General features: G+C 37.2%; 1 protein-coding gene and 1 long non-coding RNA gene across 2 annotated transcripts in view; one reads left to right on the forward strand and one right to left on the reverse strand.

The window, feature by feature from the left end:
* The window catches only part of LOC107738363 (myotubularin-related protein 13-like), a 123699-nt gene that overhangs the window by 86762 nt on the left and 9240 nt on the right, over nt 1-27697 (reverse strand). The window contains exon 2 of the mRNA XM_016550112.1: nt 21265-21350. Within this exon, the coding sequence (XP_016405598.1) occupies nt 21265-21350 (86 nt within the window). The remainder of the gene's footprint in view (nt 1-21264; nt 21351-27697) is intronic.
* Nucleotides 2053-2896, forward strand: LOC107738350 (uncharacterized). Its single transcript, XR_001639869.1, has 3 exons — nt 2053-2084; nt 2586-2742; nt 2842-2896. It is a non-coding gene; the product is annotated as an uncharacterized LOC107738350 (long non-coding RNA).

Consider the following 27697-nt stretch of genomic DNA (forward strand, 5'->3'; position numbering starts at 1 on the left):
AACTTGTTTTATGAAACAGGCCTCGAGGCATTAAAAGTGATCATATTTTCTCAATTGCATCGAATCGCATTCTGTTAAATTGAATCGGATCGCACTGCATCGTAACAGGGGTGAATCGTATCGCATCGCATCGGTAGCTGCTTCATATGTATCTTTAATGTATCGTATCGTTGGCTATGCATCGAGATGCGTCGAGGCACATCCCTACTGAAGTGACTATAAGTTTTCAAAATACAGCTTGCATGTATCTACCTCTATCCATCTTTTGACATTTGCACTGGCAAACTCTTTAACTCAATTTGTCATTTTAAGTTTTGGATTTTGAACTAAAGTTTATACGTTATTGAAAATTAAACGTAAAGTAATACGTTGTCTTGACTACTTCTGAGTTTTGTCTGGCTTGTAAAAGTTCATTTAACTCATGTCTGTAATGCCGAGTTCACACTGCACGATTTTAGCCCGATTTTTCACTCGCCGACAGGTTATGCGAAATCGCCGACAAATGCCCGAAATCGGAGGCAAATCGGTTTCGGCTCGTTCACGCGAGTGACAGTCACACAGTGTGAATTACCGTATTGGCCCGAATATAAGACGACCCTGATTATAAGACGACCCCCCTTTTTCCAGATGTACCTTTTGGAAAAAGGCTCCACAACATCAGCATAACAGTTACTGCAAAATTATTTACCTCCAACTCTCTTTGCAGAACACCCAATCCCTGTTCCCTGCATCTCCCTCCTGCATAATCTGTTTTTCTTTTTTGTCCTTGTAGCTGGAAATCAGCTCACAGACGGTTTGCGGGCTATATATATATTTTATAATTCCAGTCTTGCTCGAGAACTCCAGTCTGACGCACGCGGGTTCTCGCGTTATTTCCTTATAACTTCTCGCGTGTGTTTTGTTGTGAAACGTAGTTTGCGGACCAGACAGAGTTGTCGGCGATTCTTCCTAATGTAAAGTCATGCAGTGTGTAACCTCCTGTCGCCGATCCATCGTGCAGTGTGAACACAGCAGCGACTGACTGCTACCTCAGATAGTCGTGCAGTGTGAAAACCCCGGTGACCCGACGACTTTGAAAATCGTGCAGTGTGAACTCGGCATTAGTTATATGTTGGGGTAGGGGCGATACACGGAAACCGCGAAATATAGAGAGAAGTCATCGCCATTTTGAGTTAATGCAGCTGCCTGGAGACCTTACATGAATTTGTGTCGAGAAACACAAAGAATGTGAGGAAGGTGAGTTTTTGTTTTTTTATTTGTAATGATAAATGAATAATGTTGCGATTTATTGCGTGTTAGCAAATTTGACCGTGCTTCGCGAATGTAATACGACACCACGAGTTTTTCGCTCGTTAATTCACTGTTTTCCAGAGCCTCAAACGCTAAAATAGTGATATCACTTCGGTTCACAGTGCTTATATTTTAGTTGGTCTTCGGCCTGAAGTCTGCAGTTATTATTATTTATTGCATTGACCGTGCTCCGCGACCCTCGCTAATTTTACAGTTTACTAGAGCCTCAAATGCAAAAATAGCTTAATATTTCACTTCGGTTTTCAATGCTTATATTTTAGTTGGTTACTTTTAAACGTTTCTGACAGCTGTTTGTCTACTAATTTTTGTATAGTACAATTTCATATGCTTAGTCTATATTGCTTCTACTGATATGCTAACGTTACTGCTTTTTCACTCAATTACAGCTGTTGATTCCTTCTCAAAGTTATTGTCACCTCAAGATATAAGGTTGTCACCCTACAGAGTTTTCAAGAAGCTGGTTTTAAGGACATTCATGTTACAATGAGGTACAGTAAACACATCCTTACTGATATTAAAATCTTTTGCTGTTTAACTTGTTTATTTGTTGCAGGCCTAATGCAATCACACAACATATTTAATGCAGACCATGCAGTTCTTTTTGTACAATTCCGTAGGCTTAGTCTATATTGCTTCTACTGATATGCTACTGCTTTTTTTCACTCAGTTACAGCTGTTGATTCCTCTTCAAAGTTATTGTCACCTCAAGATATAAAGTGTCACCCTACAGAGTTTTCAAGAAGCTGTGTGAAGGACATTCATTTTACAATAAGGTACAGTAAACATATCCTTACTGATATTAAAATCTTTTGTTGTTTAACTATAGCCTATTTGTTGCAGGCCTAATGCAATAACACAACATATTTAATACAGACCATGTAGTTCTTTTAGTACAATTTCATGGGCTTAGCCTATATTGCTGGTACTGATACCTGTACTTTTCTTTTTTACACAGTTACAGCTGTTGATTCCTCTTCAAAGTTATTGTCACCTCCAGATATAAGGTGTCCCCCTACAGAGTTTTCCTGAGTCAGTCAAACTGTGTGAAGGACATTCATTTTACAATAAGGTAATTGTGAACTTGCTCATTTAAAAAAAAAAAATGATTCTTGATTTTATTACTTGTGTCATGACCTCTTTATGTGACCTCTTTAGTCATTAATGTTATAAGATGGCATGTGATTTACATATGTGATTATTTTTCATCTGTTCTTGCTACCCACCACTAGTCTCCGTGGCTCCATTTTTCCTCTTGTCTTATGTGTCTGTTTCAGATAAGCACAGAGTTCAATAGAGTAGTCACCACCGATCAACTGCAGTCATTCTTGGATGGACTAGATGCCTTGGTGTCTTTTAGAGCTGTACAAAGCAGCTGTATCATCAAGCAGGAGGTTGAGCCTTAGCAGTGTTATACAGTGCCTTGATAAGGAGGTATGAATAAAAATGAACTCAATTTGATCAATTTGCACTAATATAAGTGTTCTAATTTATATATTGGAGTCACTCAGTCTTGTTTATAATTGTATGTAGGACACAAATCGGAACAGAAGAAAAGCTGCCTTACTTGGCCTTCCACGCTTCCTTTGAGAGGATACTTCAGAGATAATCAAGATGTGTGATGTAAGAAAATATGTTTACACATTGTTAATGTACTGATGATACTAAATTCATTGTAGAGCAGTATGTATAGGGAAAAAGTCAATCTGCTTAACTATTACAATATATTTATTATTATTATTATTATTTTATCCCAGAATCAGTAATAATTTATTCTAAAATGCTTTTTTGACTGTCAGTCAATCTAAGTACTATACTATATATCGTGCCTAAACATGTCATCAATAATATCATATACAAATATAAAGTACAAATGTAACAAAAGAAAAAAAAACAATGGTCAACTCATTTAATATTTTCTTTATCTGAAATCTCAAATGCTGAATGTTGGTCACGTGTTTACTATAAGGAAAAACCTTTGAGCATTCATTAGAAATAGACAAATTTCACATGCTTGTTCTTATTGCTTTTAGTAAGAGTTTACTACATGAGTATTGTTCAACACAGTCAATGACCATGTATTGTGCAAATCATTCAAAGGTCAAAAAGTTACATGTACTTGTTTATATAGAGTACACTTTACAATCTTTAAAGTAATTGATGAGCCGTTATTTTGTATCATTACACATGGCCTGCCACTCCTCATTTTTCCCCAATTCATGCCGTTTTCTTTCCCCTTCAGTTACGTTTTCTTTACCTCTTTTATACCACTCATCTACCTTTCTTCTAGTTCTGTATAATATTAGAGAAACTTCGATGTTTTGATGAAATGGATGTTTAAGCACTTGTGTTCTTAAATGGCTTTTTAAAACCTGTTTTCCTAACAAGAATTTGTATTCTCAAACCAATGTTAAAGCTTGTACAACATTGCTTGAATTTATTTCAATAATATTTTTATATTTTTTGAGCAGACCAGTTACAAGTCTATTTATTATGAGCTGATTTGAGTTTTCTTGAACTGATAATGTAAGATAGTAAGTTGTTTTAACTCAGAGCATCGAGTTGAAACAACAAATGACCATTAGTTTAATAAATTGTAAAACGTAACTTCTTGAGTTGAAACAAAGAGTATCTTTAAGTTGAGTTAACTTTCGTTTTTTTAAATATAAACAATGGTGGCTGTCATAAAAGCTTGATGGATTTATTCAAACAAATTAAACATTGAAGAACAGTAAAATTTATAATGAATATGTTATTTGGTGCATATATTTAGCAAAATGCCCCTCTCTACAGTTTATTTTTCTGTCTGACTAATGAGTTTATGGTCACTGAATATGTTTTTCTTTCTTAAATGTGACGTTATAAATGTGACGTTACGTGACATTGTTTACAAGCCATTATATTGACGTCTTTGTCCGGCTGAAACATTGATTGAGCGATTACATGAGACAGGATACGGATTGTAAAGTTGTACTCTTTCTTTTAACTTACCTTCGGATGTTTAGTCATGATTATTTTGTGCTGAAACTGGTATTAACGTGGAGGAGATGATCAGTTCACGTCTGTTGAACTGAGGCGCTACAGCGATCTGTCACTCCACATTAAACAGCCCCAAATGGCATTAATTGTTTGAATAATGCAATACAATGGACAGAATTTGAAATCTGAGACATGGTTTCATATTAAAAGTACCAACGCACAATGTTTATTGCGATATATTGGATGGGAAGTGCCCTTCAACATTCCGTCCATTAACTGAAAACAGGCTAGAATATTAGCCATTTATTAGTAGTAATTAAGCACATATTAATGCCTTATTCCACATGACCTTATTCTACATCCCTAATCCTACCCAATACCTAAACTTAACAACTACCTTACTAACTATTAAGTCTGTTGAACTGAGGCGCTACAGCGATCTGTCACTCCACATTAAACAGCCCCAAATGGCATTAATTGTTTGAATAATGCAATACAATGGACAGAATTTGAAATCTGAGACATGGTTTCATATTAAAAGTACCAACGCACAATGCTTATTGCGATATATTGGATGGGAAGTGCCTGCCCTTCAACCGTCCATTAACTGAAAACAGGCTAGAATATTAGCCATTTATTAGTAGTAATTAAGCACATATTAATGCCTTATTCTACATGACCTTATTCTACATCCCTAATCCTACCCAATACCTAAACTTAACAACTACCTTACTAACTATTAATAAGCAGCAAATTAGGAATTTATTGAGGGAAAAGTCATAGTTAATAGTGAATAAGTGTTCCCTATTCTAAAGTGTTACCGATTTATTTTTCAGAACATGGATCTGAAGCATAGGATATAAATGCTGCCTTAGAATTTAGCCAAAGGACAGTATTTTTAAGACATAATTGAGCCTTAGCACTGGGAGTAAGCATATGATGCCTAAAAAAAGCTGTCCAAGTTAAGCTGCTCGTTACATTTTGGAACACAACTTTTAACAATGTGCGAGGAAAAGAGAGAGGGTGTTTTCATAAGGTGTGAGAATATAGGTTATAAATGGAATACACACTTCTTGGCCCATCATAACCTTCACGTCTTGATGGACAACAGCTGAAAATCTCTCAGGAAGAAGAACAATAACACAGGGGAAGAGGTGTCAGCACTGGTTGTCCTCCGTCAACACTGTACAGTTTTATCAGAACGGAGAGCAGCTAATGCAGAATCCAAATACGGGACAGTCTATTTCTGTCAGCCACAGACCAAGGGTAGGAAATGCTCAGCTGGGTCAAGATGGAGACCCCATTCTTCTGAATGTGTTGAGCTGAAGGAAACCTGGAATAACCCGTGATGAAAACACTTCCTGAGAACATCTTCAGGGTCAAAGGAAATTTTAAAAAAAGTGTTTTTATGGACACTAACAGATCTAAATGATCCACAAAACTGAGGTAACACATGCAGTGTTCACATTACCAATACGACATTGTTCTAAAATCAGCGACGGTCAGGATATTTCATATGGTCAGTTATGCAATACCGCACATATGGTTCACTTAGGGACAGATATTTTTAGTTGGTCAACAGGGATGCTTATAATTTAGCAAAGTGGGTGGAGGGTGAGTAATGTGGAGTCGCTAAAACATGCCAAACGAGCAACATATTGACAGCATCGTAATTTCATGACCTCTAATTTATTGAGTTGATGACAATTCGTGCATGTCAGAAATGCTGAGGAAAAGGCAAACGGCATGTCCTCGATCTGGTGCGAATATAACGTGTCAATTACTTCAGCCGCACATTTCCCGCGAATGGCTCATACAGCTGGATCTGTCGTGCTCTTCGCTAGCGTGCTTCTCTGGGGAGATTTCCTCACTTGAGATGAATTTTTCTGTTTTCTTTTTTAAAACAGTATAAATTGAAAACACACTGACATTTTAACGGGTGAATTTTAGCCTGCAATATTTCGATCCTAACAACACAAACATGCAGCTGTCCTCAGAGAGTTGAGTGATGTTTCACTCTAAACATTTTGCTTTCAGTTTGTATTCCCAAACCAGAAATGGGGGAAACACTTTAGACATCCTCGGAACTTCCCAGCAGTGCTCAGAATATGGCAATGAATTTTACTCATGTGTAAAAAAAAAAAACGATAGGGTAGGTGTTAGCATGATCTTTAAAAAGGTCAACTGAGGTCTATTGGGATGTTTACTAGCTCCTTACAGCAGTTTTGTCCTGTAGGTGGAACTCAACCAGAACTTACCTGTTTGGTAGCAGTGAATTAATTGAACTAAAACACATTACAGTATCTGATGATGTTAGGATGTTGCTAAGTAGTTCCTATGGCGATCTGAGTGTTTTATGCATGTTTCTAAGTGGTTGCTATGATTTTCTGAGAGTTTTTTTATTTTTTATTATGTTGCTATGTTTTAGCATATTGTTATCTGGTTGCTATGGTGTCACGAGTGGTATTCTGTATTTTGTATTTGGTTGCCATGGTGCTTTGAGTGTTTTTAGCATGTTGCTATGTGGTTGCCATGTTGTTCTGAGTGTTTCTAACATGCACTAATTAATTCCTATGAGGGAAAAGTCATAGTTAATAGTGAATAAGTGTTCCCTATTCTAAAGTGTTACCGATTTATTCTTCAGAACATGGATCTGAAGCATAGGATTTATGCAATGCTGCCTTAGAATTTAGCCAAAGGACAGTATTTTTAAGACATAATTGAGCCTTAGCACTGGGAGTAAGCATATGATGCCTAAAAAAAGCTGTCCAAGTTAAGCTGCTCGTTACATTTTGGAACACAACTTTTAACAATGTGCGAGGAAAAGAGAGAGGGTGTTTTCATAAGGTGTGAGAATATAGGTTATAAATGGAATACACACTTCTTGGCCCATCATAACCTTCACGTCTTGTTGGACAACAGCTGAAAATCTCTCAGGAAGAAGAACAATAACACAGGGGAAGAGGTGTCAGCACTGGTTGTCCTCCGTCAACACTGTACAGTTTTATCAGAACGGAGAGCAGCTAATGCAGAATCCAAATACGGGACAGTCTATTTCTGTCAGCCACAGACCAAGGGTAGGAAATGCTCAGCTGGGTCAAGAAGGAGACCCCATTCTTCTGAATGTGTTGAGCTGAAGGAAACCTGGAATAACCCGTGATGAAAACACTTCCTGAGAACATCTTCAGGGTCAAAGGAAATTTAAAAAAAAGTGTTTTTATGGACACTAACAGATCTAAATGATCCACAAAACTGAGGTAACACATGCAGTGTTCACATTACCAATACGACATTGTTCTAAAATCAGCGACGGTCAGGATATTTCATATGGTCAGTTATGCAATACCGCACATATGGTTCACTTAGGGACAGATATTTTTAGTTGGTCAACAGGGATGCTTATAATTTAGCAAAGTGGGTGGAGGGTGAGTAATGTGGAGTCGCTAAAACATGCCAAACGAGCAACATATTGACAGCATCGTAATTTCATGACCTCTAATTTATTGAGTTGATGACAATTCGTGCATGTCAGAAATGCTGAGGAAAAGGCAAACGGCATGTCCTCGATCTGTAACGTGTCAATTACTTCAGCCGCACATTTCCCGCGAATGGCTCATACAGCTGGATCTGTCGTGCTCTTCGCTAGCGTGCTTCTCTGGGGAGATTTCCTCACTTGAGATGAATTTTTCTGTTTTCTTTTTTAAAACAGTATAAATTGAAAACACACTGACATTTTAACGGGTGAATTTTAGCCTGCAATATTTCGATCCTAACAACACAAACATGCAGCTGTCCTCAGAGAGTTGAGTGATGTTTCACTCTAAACATTTTGCTTTCAGTTTGTATTCCCAAACCAGAAATGGGGGAAACACTTTAGACATCCTCGGAACTTCCCAGCAGTGCTCAGAATATGGCAATGAATTTTACTCATGTGTAAAAAAAAAAACGATAGGGTAGGTGTTAGCATGATCTTTAAAAAGGTCAACTGAGGTCTATTGGGATGTTTACTAGCTCCTTACAGCAGTTTTGTCCTGTAGGTGGAACTCAACCAGAACTTACCTGTTTGGTAGCAGTGAATTAATTGAACTAAAACACATTACAGTATCTGATGATGTTAGGATGTTGCTAAGTAGTTCCTATGGCGATCTGAGTGTTTTATGCATGTTTCTAAGTGGTTGCTATGATTTTCTGAGAGTTTTTTTATTTTTTATTATGTTGCTATGTTTTAGCATATTGTTATCTGGTTGCTATGGTGTCACGAGTGGTATTCTGTATTTTGTATTTGGTTGCCATGGTGCTTTGAGTGTTTTTAGCATGTTGCTATGTGGTTGCCATGGTGTTCTGAGTGTCTTTAGCATGTTGCTCTGTGGTTGCCATGTTGTTCTGAGTGTTTCTAACATGCACTAATTAATTCCTATGGTGTTCTGAGTGTTTTTAGCATGTGCTATAATGCGGTTGCTATGGTGTTCTGGGTGTTTTTTTAGTATGTTGCTATGGTGTTCTGAGAGGTAGCATGTTGCTATGTAGTTGCCATGTTGTGCTTAGCATGTGCTAAGTGGTTTCTATTGTACTCTAAGTGTTTTTAGTATTTTAATATGTGGTTGCTATGGTGTTCTAATTGTTGTTTTTTGTCTAATTGTTCTAATTTGTTATTTGTTACTATAATGTTCTAAGTGTGTTTTTAGCATGTTGCTATGTGGTTGCCAAAGTGTTTTTTTTTTTTTGTATATTGCTATGATGTTCTAAAAGTGTGTTTATAACATGTGCTAATTGGTTGCTATGGTGTTCTGAATGTTTTTTAGTATGTTGCTATGGTGTTTTTTTTAGTATGTTTCTATGGTGTTCTGAGATTTTTAACATGTTGCTATGTGGTTGGTATGGTATTGTATGTGAGAATGTTGGGCAACACTGAATTTGCGTGACCAACTTGAACATGAGCAAAATCTCTGTGAAGAACGGTAAATGTAATCACACATTTAATGATGTTATACAGTCAAAATCCAAGCCAATCATTTCAAACAATCATTCAGCTAGTTTAAAAAATTACAAAAATTACTTTTTAAGGCACTGAGTCTCCTGGAAATTGCAATGATTCCTCCATGGACTTGGCAGTCCATTCATTGCGAATAAACCTCTTTATGAATTACCATATCACATGCAAACAAACAAACATCAACAATAACATCAGGACTGTTGAACTTCACAAGCTAAACAACAAACAGCAGTTCCATTACAGTGTGCTTTGACTAACCGAGTATAAACACCTTTGTCCCAGGACTGGACTGAGGCACAATACAGGTCTACGTCACACTGCAGACCCCTGCCTGTGAGTGCAGCGATAGTGAAGTGGGCACAGGTGTTTCCTGTGGTTTTCAGAGAGTCCGTCACCACCCACATTTTCCTCCTTCCAATCAGCTATCAGTCTTTGGTTTATGTTTTTCAGCTGACTAAACAACAGCTCCATGCTGCAGGTTTGGACAGTCACGTGAGTCTGCCACTCTTCACTCTCAGCAGGAAGGAGAAAATGGCCCTGCTTTTAAAATGAAGGGAGGGTTTCCTTTATTCTCAACACAATGGTTGTTCATTACACAGGACTTATACTTACTATAGGTGTCACACTGATGCTGATGACAAGGATTTTTCAAGAAGCAACTGGTTGCTCAAGAATACCTTGATGTTGCACCACTGCAGTGCCAGGCTGTGTTATGTGGCACTAGTAGTGCAGGTATAGGCAGACATCTGATTACCATCTTAATTTCATTTTGTTTGATTTTGTTTTGTTCTGTGTTTGGTTTTGTTTGTTCTGTGGTGTTTTGTTTTGTTGTTTAGCTTAATTGTTTTTGTTTGTTTTATTCCCATTGTACAAGTATAGGCAGACATCTGATTGTTATCTCTGTTTTGTTCCGTTTTATTGTTTTCGGCGTTTGGTTTTGTTTACTTCTGTGGTGTTTTGTTTTGCTGTTTGGCTAATTTATTTATTTATTTAGAATTGTGGTACAGGTTTAGACAGACATCTGATTGCTTTCTTGGTTTTCATTTTGTTTGGGTCAGTTTTGTTTTTAAAATTTTGTTCTGTTTGTGTTTTTTTTTTGTGGTGTTTTGTTTTGTTGTTTGGCTTACTTCACATTCTGTTTTGTTCAGTTCTGTTTAGTTTTTTGATTTTGTTGTTTTGTAAAGAGTTTAGCTTTGTTCTGTTTTGTTTGTGTTGTAGTGCAGGTATAGACAGACATGTGATTGCATTCTTTTATTTTGTTTTATTTTTAGTTTTATTTTGTTGTTTTGTTTAGTTCTGAGTTTGGTTTTGTTCTGTTTCGCTGTTTTTATTTTGTTTTATTCTGTGATGTTTTGTTTGTGATGCAGTACAGGTATAGACAGACATCTGATTACTATCTTTGTTTTGTTTTGTGCTGGCAGTTTTGTTTCTTTTTCTTTTGTCGTGTTTTGATTTGTTGTTTAACTTAATTGTTTTTGTTTGTGTTTTATCATCATGCATTTTGCCAAATTTATTTGCTTTCAAATTAATTTAGGGGTTACAACACTGTTTCCCAGGTCTGCTCATAGGAATGGAGGAGAGGATATGGCACACCCAGCAGTGAGTGGGACAACATAATTGGTGGCCACTTAACCACATGTCTGAGTCAATAATGTTCACGAAGGCACTTCAGTACTAAGTGCGGAGAGACCAAGTCTCAAGGGGAATAAATTTACAGAGTTAAGGGAGCAAACATTCTTCAACAGAAGTGTACATATACAGTAAAACAGTATGTCATGGTTACCTGATTACTTGGTTTTAGTGGATGCTTTTTATCTCAAGCCATTCCAAAACCACACTAAAAAAACAGTCCCATTAGAGCAGCTTGGGGTTTAGCATTTGCTTATGAAAAATATAGATCATGGTAGTTATCCTGTTCACACATTGTGATACAAAGACCAATTGCCACACAACCCAACTGGCGTCCCCAGTTATCCAAAGCATCCACTATCTTAAAGACATTTCATTCAAAACACAAATGGACAGGGCAGTCATCCAGAGTGTTTCCTTGGCTATGACCCAAGATGCTGGAATAGGCAACCTTACATAGGACAAGTGGTTTGGATAATGGATGGATTGATGGACTAATGAGTTTCTGATGTACTTGCAATATATCTTTCTATAAAAACATGATAGAAATTGCACCAATGTTTTGTCAAAGTTCCTTAGGTGAATGCTGTTGACAAGCATCTATTCTGTGTCAGGCAAAAATGACTAAGTCTGACTAAGTAGTTGATGTAAACATTTATGGTTACCAAAACGTTTGACAATGTTGTTGACACGTTCCTTGCATACATATAATTAAACAGGTTTAGTATAAGAATTTTTTGACCCCCAACCTTTTGTTTTGACTTCATTTGGGGGGACTTAATTAGCAGGGTAAGACCCTCCAACCCTTTGTGATTTCCCACAAATCCACATGTGGTCCATACCTGGGATCTGTAACCTTTATATCTAGCTCAGACCCTTAATTACCTGCCCTCAGCCAGAAACTTGAATAACCAGGAATTGTCTGGGTAGAAGTCAGCAATTTTTCCTGTTCTGTCTGAATGATGTTAACCAAGTTGGTCCCCCAGTGAGAATGAGACATTACGGGCTCGCCAGACAATCCGGAGCACTCGAGCTGCAGAGCCAAAGTACTTTTTTTGTTTGTGTGCATCTTTATCTTGTTAAATCCTGGGACCGCATTGGCTGGTTTTGAATTTGAGGGACAGGTATGGGTCCTTTGTTAACAGGTTTTCCTTTGGTAGCCGAGATGAACAGAGACAGCAGGAAATAACAAAGCTCTCGGAGTATGGCTCAGCTCCCTGGTCCTTTGTTTCATTATGCTTTGCCTGCCCTCTGCCAGGAACTGCAGATACTAATCAATTCAAGGGGCCACGTAGCTCACAGAGGTCCTGTGTGCACTGTACACTGTCATTCATTTCCTTTTCATATTTATTAGTCAAAACAAGTCTAAATGTTTCCATTAAATCAGCACTCAAATATTCTGGCAATCTCACAAATTTTCTTTAAAATAATACTACTAATTTTCTTCCTGGCTCTCAGCTTCCTTCTAAACAAAGACACAAAGGAAAGATCTGGATAGTGCCGGACCCACTTTAGGGCAAAGCACACCTCTGACTAGCTCTTGATGATGCGTTTCCTATGACTTCCAAGCAGTCCACAAAATGATTAGTCATGAAAAGATCGTCCTGACAAACACATCATTATTTTTTCCAAAATCTGGACGCATGCTGGGATTCGGAATGTTTTGTTTTCTATTTTCCCCTCTTTGTTTTACAAACACTGACTAAAAAAAAAGTCACGTACTGTGAGACGTGAGCTTCAGCCATTCGCACATTTGCCCCTGGTGACACAACCGGAAACCAGCAAAGCAAACTGAGTAGGTGAAATCATTAATCACTTCAAATCCTTAAAGGATAGTGACCCAAAAATGAAAATTAAAACATCATTTACTCACCCTGGAGTTGTTCTAATGCTGCATGCCATTCTTTCTTTTTCGGGTCACAAAAGAGGTGTTTTTAAAAAAAAATTTCCTGCTCGCACTTGTGCATAAGCTTTTTTTAAAAATGCAAAAGTATCAGAATGGTCACATGCAACACATGTCATATACTCCAAATGTTCTGGAGGTAGGCTATATGATAGAGTTTGTAACAATAAATAAATAAATAATAAAAATTACATTTAAAATATTAATTAACAAAAATCCTGACCTTGACTGTTGGCTCCTGTGCATGACTGCATGTTAACGAGACACTATTATCACCACAGTTCAATCCAACTTACCCAGGAAAAATAAACAAGTTGTGAGAAAACAAGATTAATAAAAATGCAACATGAAATAAAAGGCCTAGAAATGCACAAAAAAAAGTGTACTTTCTTCACTGAGTTGAATATCTCTGGACCGGAACTCCAGTTGTCAAACAGAATAACAGTTGACAGATGTGAATGTATGAACAGATATATTCACCTCAGAGAAGAAAGGACATTGGCTATATTTTGTGTTGCATTTTAAATTTTGATTTCTCACAACTCATGCGCTTTTCTTGGTCAAGTAGGAGTGAACTCAACTGCGGTGCCAATAGAGTGTCACGAATGTGCAACTATGCACAAAACCAACTGCCATGTCAGGATTTTCATTAATAGGCCTATATATTAAATGCATTACATTTCAGTTTGTTCTTCGCCAAACCCTACTGTATACCTGTGATACTTTTGCATCTTTTTTAAAAGCTTGACGCTGGTTGCTATTTATTGCAATTATATGGAAAAGCGTGAGCAGAACATATATTTTCAAATTCTCCCTTTATCATCCAAAAAAAAAGGGAGAGTAGGCCTAAATAATGAATTTTTGGGTGAACTAACCCCTTAAACCTTAAAGCCTAATGCCACGTAACATCTAGTGTTTCATTAATAAAACAGTCAAAGATATGCAGTTATACATAATACACAATATTCATGCTCCAAAAGTGCCTAGACAGACAACAGACCAGACTATAGCTATTTACACATTTTCTGAATACTTTATGCGTCCTTCCCGGAAGTACGAAGCACATTCCAGATTACAACAGGGATTTGGAGGAAAGGGAAGAGAAGTTTAATAATAATAATAATAAATGTTACTTGAACATCAAATCAGCATATTAGATTAATTTTAAAATACATTTAAACAGATAACTTATTTTAAATTGTAATAATATTTCTAAATATTACAGTTTTTACTTTTTGGATCAAATAAATGCAGTCTAGGAAAGCCTAAAAGACATCTTTCAAAAACATAAAAGAATTTAAACGGTAGTGTGCATACTGTATATACTAAAAAAAGTATATTTCTGATCAAGTCACCACTGCTAAATAAATCAGGCTATTACCTGAAATGATCTTAAAGACGTATGATGTATATCAGCAGATTTCCTTTTTAAAATGCAAACATATTAAAAAGATTATTTTCTCCCACCCTCTCAACTACATATAGGAGTAGAGGAAGTATGTTTTTCTTCAGGCTTACAAGATTACGGACATAATCCATTTGATGCAGTCAGTAGAAATAAAGCAGAGGATTCTGGGTTTATTTGCTGGAGACATAAAACACACACTGCAGCCAGCAGCAATAGGGCCAACTGTCTTCAGGAGGTGCCAAGGGTCTATGTCCGCCTCAGTCCCAGCATGCTGGGGAAGGCAATGCTCATGCAGTCAGCACTGCCAAGTGGCTCGTGCTTTCGTGGGAGGTTAGATGAATGGGCCTTGTTGTTAGTTTAACAGGAACATTTTAGTCCATCATTCTGGCCATAACGCAAAAGCCTCCAAGCGTGCCAGAGAATGAAGATATCTGCAAGAGCAAATATCTCCAGAGACAGAGGTTAATGGCAAGTGATCATGGTGACAGTGACAAACAGGTAAAAGGGTAACGCTATCAGAAGAAGAAACCCATGCACAGCCTTGAGATGTTCAAGCATTCTGACTAACGTCAATGTTTATTGGCCACTTGGAAAAGTGATACTCAACCTCAGCCAGTTCAGGAGACTAGCTAAAATACATCCTCTGAAAACATGCTAAAGGTTTTGGGTTTTCACTTTTCAAAGTACATATCTCAATATGTTTCAGCCTTTTGACATTATTCACTATATACACTGATATATTTTTGGTTACTTTGTTGTGGAAAAAGCTGCTTACTGAATGAACTGTACAGGAGTAAAGCATACACTATTTAAATAGTACTTTACATGCTAATATGATTTTAAATGAACGGCGTGCTGTTGTTTGTGTATATTGACTATATAATCTGACATTAATGGTGATCTTGTATTGATTCATTACCAGAATTTAGTATTTCACCACCTACATGACTTCATTAACCACAGTTTTATATTGTTGCACCATGTGGTTCGAACTACAGATATGCCACAAAGTTACTACGGTTTCAGGAAACTGTCATGACTACCAAGTTCATTTCTTCAAAGATGTATCATACTATTATAGGAATAGTTCACCCAAAAATGAAGATTTGCTGAAAATGTACTCACACTCAGGGCATCCAAGATGTAGATGAGTTTGTTTCTTAATCAGAACAGATCTGGAGAAATGTAGCATCATATCACTTGCTCGCCAGTGGATCCTCTGCAGTGAATGGGTGCCGTGAGAATGAGAGTCCAAACAGCTGATAAATATATCACAATAATCCACAAGTAATCCACAGTCCAATAATTCATGTCTTGTGAAGTAAACACTGTATGTTTGTAAGAAACAAATTCATATCATTAAGGCATTTTAACTTTAAATCATCCCTTCTGGCCAAAACATGATATGTGCATAATGCATAATAACAATTTCTAGAATAAAAAAAAAGAAAAGAAAGAAAAGTCCATTCCCTGTTGTCCTCTTTCATTGGAAGCAACAGTTTGAAGTTAAAAGCGTCTTAATGAAGAATTTATTACAAACATACAGCTTTTCGCATCAAAGACTTGCAGACTGATAGATTATTGTGATGTTTTTATCAGCTGTTTGGATTCTTATTCTGACGGCACCCATTCACTGCAGAGGATCCATTGGTGAGCAAATGATGGAATGCTAATATATCCTAATATCTCCAAATCTGTTCTGATGAAGAAACTAATTAATCTACATCTTGGATAGCCTGAGGGTGAGTAAATTTGCAGCAAATTTTCATTTTTGGTTTAAATATTCATTTAAGCATCAAGTTACTGTACATTGTTGGGAAAAGCACCCTAAAAAAAAAAAAAAAACTATGGTTGTCAAGTAGATTAAACCATTTTTTAATCAAGTAAAACACAGCAAAATTCTAGGCATCACTGAGCAAATCCATGTATATTTTTCACAGTATTTGTATTAAAATAGCAAGAATAATATCAAGATATTATTTAGTATACACCAATGTAACAGATAACATTGACTAAAATATTTGTAATAATAAAATAATCCCCATGTGGGGATTTCCATGAACATTTTTTATTTATGGAAACAAATGATTGTTTTGAAATAATTCACTGGACAGTTTAAAAACTGTTTCGCTGAATCAGCCTTCTTCTCCCAATTGCTATGTTTGGCTAATGAAATTTAAAACAGAGACACTGCTAAATATATCTTACTTAGTGCTTTCATATTCGCAAGTCGTGACATGAGGAACAGGCAGGAAACCGTCCTCAGGTACAGTCTTTAGAAAACTTAATGGCTAAATAAAATGCGTATTAAAAGCAGTTTAATGTTAACAAAACTAATACTGGATGAATCCTAAACATTTAACATAATCCCCTAACTCTACTTCAGTACTCATCATTAAATCTCATCATAAATATCTGGAACCAAGGGTCTGGAAATGTTTCTACTGTTTATTTTAAACCCTCATTGCTTCAAGAACAAAGCAAAAAAGAAAATGAATGAACAAAAGGCTCCAAATGACTACCGCAATATATCATCTATAATTTATTCCAGTTAAATGACTATCAAAGGTCATCTCCGACATGGAAGCTTTCCGGGATGCACCTGACCACACGCCATCAGCACTGGCACATAATACAATCATAAATTGAGCTCCTTTGGCAGCTGAGAGGTCTCATCTAAAGCATCCCACATGAAAGACCAGGACACCCAATCTGATTTGACATTTTAAAACACAATGAACTCATGACGCCTTCAGAAATCAATCAAATTGACCTATTACAGACAAAATGCATCTTTTCTTGAGCCCATAAGAAAATGCAGCTGCGGCAGTGGACTGTGCACATGCTCTGGACTTAAGAGCTTATGCTTTGAAAGTTTGGATAAGGACCCAGGTCTGAGTGGCTCAGTTTACATTCTTATTTCCTAAAAAAGGGTAAAAAGACTAAAAATAAAAGAGCAAAACAAAAGCAACATCATTATGTTCTATATCAATGCATTTCCGATAACATTTTATTTTCAAGATGTTAAATGAGTCGTTTTACGCGAGCACACACTGCAATCGAGTGACCCTGACATTCAGCATTGAACTTGAAGCACAGAGGAATGTACGGGACTCTTCAGCCCTTATAATGTGACTAATATAGCTGCAGACTCTGAGTAAGTGCATGCATGTGTGCGAACTCCAAAAGCATTCAGTTATTACAAAATCTGCAGCCCACCGAGATCAAAGAGGAAAACCATGAAACAATGCCAGTCATTCCTTCACTATCTGTGAAGTAGGCCTGGGCGATAAAACGGTATCGATATTTATCGACGGTACACCTTCTTCGATAACGATAGAAAATTTTTTCGATATAGTGCACGATATAGGCACGTGCTATGAGTGACGCAGACAGCACACACAAACACGAACACATGCTGAATTGAGTGCTGTGCCTGCCCGTGATGAGGAGATTGTGAATAAAAAAATGATTAGTCGAATTTAAAATAAACATTTGCATTTGAATCTTAGGAGTGGGTCAGGGAGCGTCATCAGTGGCGCGCGAGATGCGGTGATAATGATGTAAGTGACGTTGTTGCATTTTAATGTTTTGTTAGTCTTGCCCACGAGACGCGCCGCTGCTGAGTTATTCATTCAAAATATTAGAGAAATATAGAAGCTCAATGCGGAGAAGATCTTGATTAGGTTAAAACCGAAACCAAGCCATTCACACAGGACGCATATTCAGCGAATTTTTTTAGATGGACAAATATGACTGCTGCACTTGCGTCTCACACAAGAGATTATTCCTCTGGTTGAGGCTCTGAGAGTAAATTCATGTTGCAACAAAGATTTGTGACATTGAACCATCACATTCCAAAGAACTTATAAACAAAAATTACCATGATCACAGTCAAAACACAATATAATTGTGTAACTCCTTTTTTTCCATAATTCACAGAGCATGAACCAAGGAGGATTAAAACAGACACTTTTCCTAAATGGAATCCATGTTTGTTATGAATATTATAGTAAGAAATATTACATGAGCAAGAGTGCTTGTGTACTGAATATCATCCCGGCTGTGATTCAGGTGCAGGTTATCACATTCCTGCAACAGTACGAGCAAAGCACAGTGTGTACTTGAAAAATTGTTTCATGTTAAACATGACAATGTTTTCCCTGCTCAAAGCGTTCTGTAATCACTCTGGGTTTCCATTTCCTGTCCACTAGCGAGAAAAACCCCACTCTGAGTGAGAAAACACTGACACTCTGACATTCAAAACCATGTTCCTCACTCCAGCCAATCAGATCAGATCAGAATAAAGGACTACTGACCCGAATTCAAATCCTGGCTCGAGGACCTTTCCCTTTAACATTTAGTGTACATATATTACTGATTAACCCATCATGTTTTCAACCCAGTTACACTCTTTGTGGGTCCTAATTAATTTCTTAATCTCTTTGAGGCAATCAGAGAACATCTGTGTCTTAACTGTGTGAGACCTATAACTAACCCAGCCATTCATTGTTATTTATGGGTTGCCTGACTCTTATTTGTTGATAGCATTGCTCTAGTTGTGGACCATCTTTAGACAAGCTGTTTAATGTCCCCTCAAACTGTTCTTTACTGTCTTTCCAGTGTGATCTAAGCAGTAAGCAACAAGTGAATATGCATGAAGCGAGCTGAACCTTCATGTGAGGCAGGGTTAAAAACAGCACGCAAGGAGAATAGCTGGCGAACTTCCTCCAAGATTGAAAACACCTTTGGAACGAGAGCTGTAAACACGATGGGGTGTTTTTCTATCCTTTTATACTTGGAACATTCCTCATCTGTGGCTATTTAGTTTGCTGGGGGTTGTTGTGGTAAAGAAAGAATTTCTGCTGTTCCGAAACTAAAAACAGAAAATCTGTCGAAATCTGCAAATAATAACAATTTGCATACCAAGACGAAAATCCAAATTGCCCGGCTGGTATATTAAAAACAATATTCAATAAAACTACAAAGATGGGACTGAAGCCATTTCATTTTCGTGTGCTGGGGATGTTGGGGACACTTAACCCCAGCAATGCGCTTTTATGAGTTTGTTATTTTCATTATTTAACAATCAGTCCAAAATAAACGGCTGAGCATAAAACCTAGACCAAACGGATCCTCCATGCAATTGGACGGAAATGCGAATTTCTCCAAAATAAGATGAGAATTTGTAAAGCTATAAAGAATTACGGTCAACATATTTGTGTGCTCTGCTATTAACAGTTACAGATGCTTAATGGCAACTGCATGTATGCATCTAAAGACTAGATAAAAGTGTACGTGAGTAGCGTAAAAGAATCTTAGACCACATGAACGAGCCAAAAATTATGCAAGGTCGGGTCAGAGCATAAGAACCACATTGGGCAGGGAGATCAGTAGAAACATGTGCACATACTGATATGTTTGAGTAAACTGACAGAGCAGAAACTATGCTGAGGGGGTCCTCCACATGTTGCTGAATGCTTCGGAGATGATGCTGTGTAGATTAACTCAAGGCATGTTTCCTGAAACCCAGCAAAACACTCTTCTGGTTCGATCCTGCAGCCCGCTGGGAGTACTGGCACACCCAATGACTAACAAGAAATGACATACATACAGCTCTGGTCTATTTTTATACGATAAATCGCCCACCCTATGGACTATGCTGTCCCCGCAGTGTTCAAAGAGATGTGAATGTGTTTGATGAATGTTGTTCTAGAGCGCTTACTCAGAAACAACACACGAGATGGAAAAAAAGCACCGTAATTAATCTTACATAAAACCACTAATAACCTTTCAATGTGAATAATTCACTACAATGCAAACTATAAAAATAACAACATGTGCAAGAGCTAAAGATGTTCAAAATATGTTTAATATGTATAACAATAATAGTACTGCTTAACTAATGGAAATTGGTACTCAAACCTGGCTATTCACATCTAGTTCACTTAGGCTGCGTTTACACTTGGCATTAACATGCGACCTGTATCCGGATGTTGTCCACATACACATTGAAAAGACAAGTGTAAACGCTAGGGATGTAACGATTAACCGCGAGCCGGTTGAAAATCGATTTAAATATGTGACGATTCAAATCGGTTGAAATGCTAAACAAATCGCGATTCAATTAGGGGCAGGAGTTTATATGAATGTATGTCTGAGGGGAACTTTGAGGAAAACAGAAAAGTAAAAAAAAACAAATTCATGACCCCTTTAAAATGAATCTTTATTCAGAAATTAAAAGCAAGCTCATCAGAAGATGTGCATTTTATATTACAGTTGAATCTTTAGTCCTACGATTTCATGCAAAGGTCAAGCTTTACGCATTACGTCTTGATAAACAAGTAAACAAACTGTCAACCAGGCCACAACCCAACAGCTTAAGCTGAACATTTGTAGCTTCTTAACTCAAGAACCAGGACAACTTTAAAGCCACTGCCACTAAGGAGATGAACAACATGTTCTTCTTCAGCTCAGATAAGCAAATATTTGGTCCAGAGTTAAGTTGGTTTATGTCTGTTAATTGGGCCAGAGTGTGTAGAGCGATAGATCGGACAGAAGCACAGCAAAGCATTTCTGCACGCCATTTAAGAAATGGACAGGACATGGGCTTGGAATTCTCCAATTAGAGCAAATGGAGGCGACTGGGATAAACCTTTAAGTAAACGATGATTATGCATTTGTTGACAAAAGGAAAGGCTGATATCAGAACCACATGATTTTCCGAGGATGTGGGCAGATGTATTCACAGATTTCAGGAACTTTGAGGAAAACAGAAAAGTAAAAAAAAACAAATTCATATTCTCCAGCAATGCCACATTTATTCTATTTAGAATGATCGTATAAATCAAGTGGGCACAACTGACCAATGGCAAAAACTGAAAATCCATCACAGAGAACAACTGGGAAAAACAAAGACGTAGAATACATAGGTTTTTTTTTTCTCATTCAGCTACTTACAGAAGGCAGCTGTTTATGAATAAATGACGTGGGTCTACTTTTGGGTTTCAGTTTTCAGAAAACAGAACAAAAACGACTCCTTACCATCTCCACACCCTGGGGAAATGCCGTGCCATCCCAGTCCTTTTTGGGGAAGCGCTGAATGATCTTGCCACATCCTTCACCAGATCCTAAAATTTATAGATTAAAAAAAAAAAAGAGCATTAACTGAAATGTGCAATTTCAGCACTGTTTTTATTTATTTATTACATTTTCAAAACAGCATGAACGGTAGTATGGGGCATATCAGGACAATCCTATGACTTTTTTATCTACTGGAACTAGGCTTGCCACGATAGACGGTGCTGGCGGTGATACCGGTGTTAAGCCGCAACACCATTTACGTCACTTGCCCACCGCGGCACCGACCCCCACCGTCGTTTTGATTTTTTATAGACATTAACTGAAATGTGCAATTTCAGCACTGTTTTTATTTATTACATTTTCAAAACAGCATGAACGGTAGTATGGGGCATATCAGGACAATCCTGAACATAAAAAAAAATTGTTAAACGTGATCACAATTCCAGGTTTCCTAACTGGCACAATTACTCCTCATGCATTCCTTCTGGTCTTTTTGGCGTCCAAAACCATCTTTCCTGGCCCATTTTTTTTTGATGACAAAGAAAGCATTGTATGCACAGTGCCAAGAGGGTTTCGTCAACTAGCGTTTACTAGTGTAAACATTGTAATGTGACAATATCAGTCCTTATGAACACAAATACCCCTGGCAGACAACTAAAACTAGAGAATGCAGCACATTTTAATGGAATAGTTTCTAAGAGGTCAAAGCGACCGGGCCTTTAACAGCAAATCTTAAGGCTCCATATCTTAACACAGATGTGGAGTTAAGACATTATCAAATACTATGAAAGAAAAATGAAGTAAGTACTAGATATCATTCTTCATTTGCTTATCTGGGGAATACATTACTGCCTGTGTTTTTGATCATATCTGGAACAGGGAATTGGACCTGGAGTATATACTGGGTCAGGGGACGTTGGAGATCTTTACAGTTTATCATAATGTGAGTTTGGAAAGACCACTGACAGTATGTTATTACAGAAAGACAAAACAGGCCAGATATGTACTGGACGAACGCATTGCTGGATTGTCACATTTTTGGAGTAAATGACTGATCAGATGAACCTGGAGTATATACTGCGTCAGTGGACGTTGGAGATCTTTACAGTTTATCATAATGTGAGTTTGGAAAGACCACTGACAGTATGTTATTACAGAAAGACAAAACAGGCCAGATATGTACTGGACGAACGCATTGCTGGATTGTCACATTTTTGGAGTAAATGACTGATCAGATGACAGACAACTTCATAAAGATATTGCTCTTGGAAATGGGCTGTTAAAATTTGAGAAAATACATTTTGACTGTTTGGGAAATTGTTTGCCAAGATGTGCAAATGTGTGTTTAGTAGAAATATTGAATCCTAATGTAAAATGACATTACAGGGATAGTTCACCCAAAAATGAAAATTCTGTCATCATTTACTCAACCTCATTCCGTTCCAAACCTGTATGAATTTTGTTCTGTGAAACGCAAAAGATATTTTGGAAAACGTCTCACTGTTTTTTGTGTATACAGCGATAGTCAGTGGGGTTCAATGAGGGTGAGTAAATCATCACTTTTGCGTAAAGGGTTTAATAAATCTGTTTTAATAAAATCTTCTCATTGATACAATCATATATTTATTTGACACAGACGTGTCGCTTTTTTCTTTGAAAACAGTAGTGCTGACAGTCAACTTGCATCTAGATAAAATCATAGCTTTAAAAGTCAAAACATGGGCTTGGGCTACACTAAACACACTAAGCACCTCTCATGGGTTTATGTGGACCGTGCAGAAAGATACAAGCTGTTTTGATTCGCAGGGTCTCTGATTCCCAGTGTAATACTCTGCAATGCCATCAAACACTTGATCTGCCAAAGAGATCAAGGTTATTCAGATTATGGATTAGGAATATACCTTCATATACACATTTATAAATATAACATGACTATAATAAACCTAAGCATATTTATTTAAAAAGATAGGTAACACTTTAGTATAGGGACCAACTCTCACTATTAACTAGTTGCTTATTAGCATGCCTATTACTAACATATTGGCTGTTTGTTAGTATTTATAAAGCACATATTCTGCATGACCATATTGGTACCGAAATTGGTACCGAGAACTGTGGATTTTCACTGGTATTAGTACCGAATTCTGAAATTTTGGTACCGTGACAACACTAGTTTTCAGTATCTTTTCCATCCAATGAAAGTCAAAGGGGTCCAATGTTGTTCGGATGCCATTTAGTTTTGAAATAGCTTCTTTTGTTTTCCACAGAGAAAGCAAAGTTATTTGAAACGACACGAGGGTGAGTAAATGATGACATAATGTTCAGTTTTGGGTGAACTATCCCTTTAACTGTTTGTAATCCATAGACACGATAATGACAATTGGCTTACATCTTGTGTATTTTATATTTGCACACAACAGCACTTGAGGTTGAATTAATCCGAATAAAATGATGGTTTCTCGACTCCTTTTCATGTTTGTTACCCAAGCTTTGTGTATTATCATGTACACACGCTATATAATTTGAATCTTACTGAATACCCTGTGAAGTCCACTATGCAGAGATCCATAGGGCAGAACAGTAGCTTTGATGTTGCGCTGTCAGTGTTTACCGGCATAGAGAAGCTATTAATCTCTGAGCTGGCAGGTTTCAGCCAATCAGCACTTGAGAAATCCTCACATTCCACAACATTTTACTCTAATTAGTTCATATTTCCCTCACCGTTCATCACTGCTTGACATTAACATTAAATGTAACTGCCGTGTCCTGATTCTGAACCCCACAACAGAACAGAGACACATGATAGTAAGTATCCACTCTCAAAAACATCCTGTGAGAAACACTGTCAAACGACATTAACATTAAATGTAACTGCCGTGTCCTGATTCTGAACCCCACAACAGAGACACATGATAGTAAGTATCCACTCTCAAAAACATCCTGTGAGAAACACTGTCAAACGGTATTTTCCACTCCATATCTCATGTTGAAAACTTGTTTAAAGAACATTTCAAACAACCGAAGTCTTAAGCAACAGTCATGACACAAACATCAAACTCAGCTAACGGAGTAAAATCTGGTCCTGACATGTGCGTATCTGCACTATGACCTGAAGACACATCCTACAGCAGAAAACAACACATCCAAATCTTGTCGTGAGGTGTGGTTCTACTTCGCGTTGGAGGAAAGACAAAACAAGGATTCAGTATCCAAAACTGGAGTCAGACATTTACACAAACAACTAAAATGTACTCAATCATATTTTACATTTTTCTGAACAAAACCTGAGTGGTGCTTGAACATGCAACACATGCCGCCACAATGCAGAGGTGCTGTAGATGGTTGCAAGGGCATTGCTATGTAATTTCAATATCATTTGTAGCAATTCTAGCATAATGTTATTGGTATTGGTAGGGTGTTCTAGATGGCTGCTGCTAGCTGTTGCTGAGGGAAAGCAGACACGGCTTTGCAATATATAGCTATTTTATTTTGTATTAATTCTTTGCTTATCAGAAAACTTAATTCTGATTGGTCAATTATGTCATTCTGTTGTCAAATACTTGAGTATAATGAAGTTAGCCTAAACTGTATATTTGACCTCTGTCTCTGGCAGCTCCTACTACACTGTGCAAGTTTCAGGTCGCATATGACTTGTAATAATTTCGAATGTATTTGGCAAGCAGTTTTGTTACAAACAGTATAATGTATAGTCAGTCAATCATTATTGCAAATAAACCTGATGTGGTATAATTTTGTTATTATGACTATCTAGTGCCTTGCATATTATTTGAGAAAAGTAAAAAAATTATAATAAATAATAATAATAATAATAATAAAATTATTTATGAATACAGTCATGGCCAAAAGTTTTGGCAGTGACATACATTTTGTGTTTTGCAAAGTTTGCAGCTTCAGTATTTGTAGATTATTTTTCCACATGTTTCTATGGTATACTGAAAAAAATATATAAGCATTTCATACATTTTCTACTATCAAGTATACTACTTGTTGCAAATAGTGGCAATTATCTGCACTTCAGTATTGTAGTACATTATAAAACAGTATGCAATAATAACGTATTGAGTGTAAATTATAATTTTAATTTTATTTATTAAATGGATGCCACCTTATTGGTACAATGAAGCCCTCCCTACACCTACCCTAACCCTACCCGATACTTTATTTTAAACTTTTTGATTATTTCCTTAATTTTTATTGAAAATAAATGCCTTTACGATGTGATACGAGATTTGAAAAAGGAAGAAAAAAAAAGTTCGGCAAAAGGCGGGATTGAACCTGGGTCGATCGCGTCAAAATGCCAACGACAAGCGCTTAACCATCTGCGCCATTGGAGCTGATGTTTTACAGCCACTTTTAACTAAATGTAAATAGACACCCCGTATTTTTTATTCCATAGTAAGGGCAATTCATACAATACATTTAAACTGAGCTACTTTAATACCATCTCCGAACTTTCTACCACGACTCTGCTGTTCTTCGGCTGGTTCTTCCCTGTATACGTTGATTGACAGATGTATCGTCCAGTCAGCGGTGAGTAATCCCAAACCAATGGCGCTGTCTCAAACTATACCTACCTTTTCCGGTTTGTCTGATTTGTCGTTGTGTTTTCTGACTTGTTATAATGTTTTCTGAATTGTTGTTGTGCTTTCTGAATTGTTATTTTGTTTTTTAGACTTGCATTTGCGTTTGTAATTTGTTATTTTGTTTTCAGAATTGTGATTTGCTTTGCACTTCTCGGCCACCGTAGATCACTCTAGACAATAATCTAGAAACAATGTGAATGAACACCACAACAGCTTAAGCAGCAAACTTTCATGTCACTGCCAAAACTTTTGGCCATAACTGAATATTTTACATTTATAAGTATGCCCCTCGACTTTTATTAATAAAATAGCCTAGATACTAGATCGCTACATTATTAGGATCAAAAAACAGTGAAATCTATTTTTGTTTTTTTGTAAAAAGTTCATTTTTTGGCCAATGAAGCTTTTAGCAATTATTCAGCTTGTTTAGAGAGATGCGCAGTCGCAGACTCACACAACTTTCATCTCTCTCTCTCTTGATCGATAAATAATTCAAATAAATTCTATAATTCATTCAAATAAATGTGATCTTACCGCACTATTCCATCTCTGTGTCTGATTTGAAGCGGGCAGAACGCTAGCACTAATGAGCCATAACTGATGAAAATAACCGTCATTTTACCCTTCAGGTCAAATATTGCGCTGCAAACATCATTAACAGCTTTAACTTGTCAGTGCTGGCAAATGACCATGGTATAAGTGGGATAATGCACGACCGCTTCATGTCGGGTGGTTCTAAGCCTCCACGTTGTGCATTGAAATTGTTTAATGCACAGCTAGCCGTGCCTTACTACTATAGGGATATGGTTAGGGTTTGGTTTAATGTTAGATAATTATGTAAAAATTGTAATGCCAAGTTCTTTCATGAAACTCTAGAATAGCAGGCCGATGGGTAGTTAATGGAAACTGATGATATTCACAGCATGAAACTACTTGGCACAAGCTGATTGGTTCATGTTGTATACGCAGCCAATGAGCTTACTGCTTTACATTTAAATGGCAGGTTAGCATTCACTAGAGCACTTGGCAGCACGCTTTCAGAGTTCCTCTGAAACCCTCCACCTTCCCCAGCTCCACCTGTATAGATCTGCTATGGGTTATTATATGCTACTATATATGCGAATATATAATGTGTGTAGGTCTTTTACTTGCGCTTCTGCGAAGTTCACTTAATTTATCAGGATTTAGTTTCAATTTTAGTCTCTGTATTTGATTAATCTGGACATCCCATTCTTTCAATTATTCGTTCATTAGGGCCCCAGTGTCGCTTAGGCACGTGTCGGAAATGAAACGTCCATTGCCATGACGGAATGACAGCCCTGGAGACTTGTCAATAGAAAAGATGGTATCGATTGTACCATACCAATTCGAGCCGGAGTCTGATGATGAAACGGTTGAAGTGGCTGATCGACAAGAGACTGATTCGCATGCACGACTGGAGCAGGACGTTTCTCAGTGGTAAGTGTTAAGTGTTAACAAGTTTGTGGTAATTATAAGATGTGATAAAACAAATTTACTCTTGGGATAATGCATGGCTAGCTGTGCATTAAAGTGCCCCTATTATGTCATTTTTAAGGTTGCTAATATTGTTTTATGAGTCTACTAAAACAGGTTTACATGCATGCAAGGTCAAAAAACACATTAGTTTTCTAAAAAATAGATTTAATTTTACCTAATTTCTAAATGATTCGTAAACTATTCATGCGAAGCAGTTCAAAGAATCAGTCTCTCTAAACCCCTCCTTTCTGTGAGCCCTCACTGCTGTGATTGGTCAGATGGCGCAGTCCTTT

Source organism: Sinocyclocheilus rhinocerous, unplaced genomic scaffold, assembly GCF_001515625.1.
Source record: "Sinocyclocheilus rhinocerous isolate Xijiao unplaced genomic scaffold, SAMN03320098_v1.1 scaffold1065, whole genome shotgun sequence".
NCBI lineage: Eukaryota > Metazoa > Chordata > Actinopteri > Cypriniformes > Cyprinidae > Sinocyclocheilus > Sinocyclocheilus rhinocerous.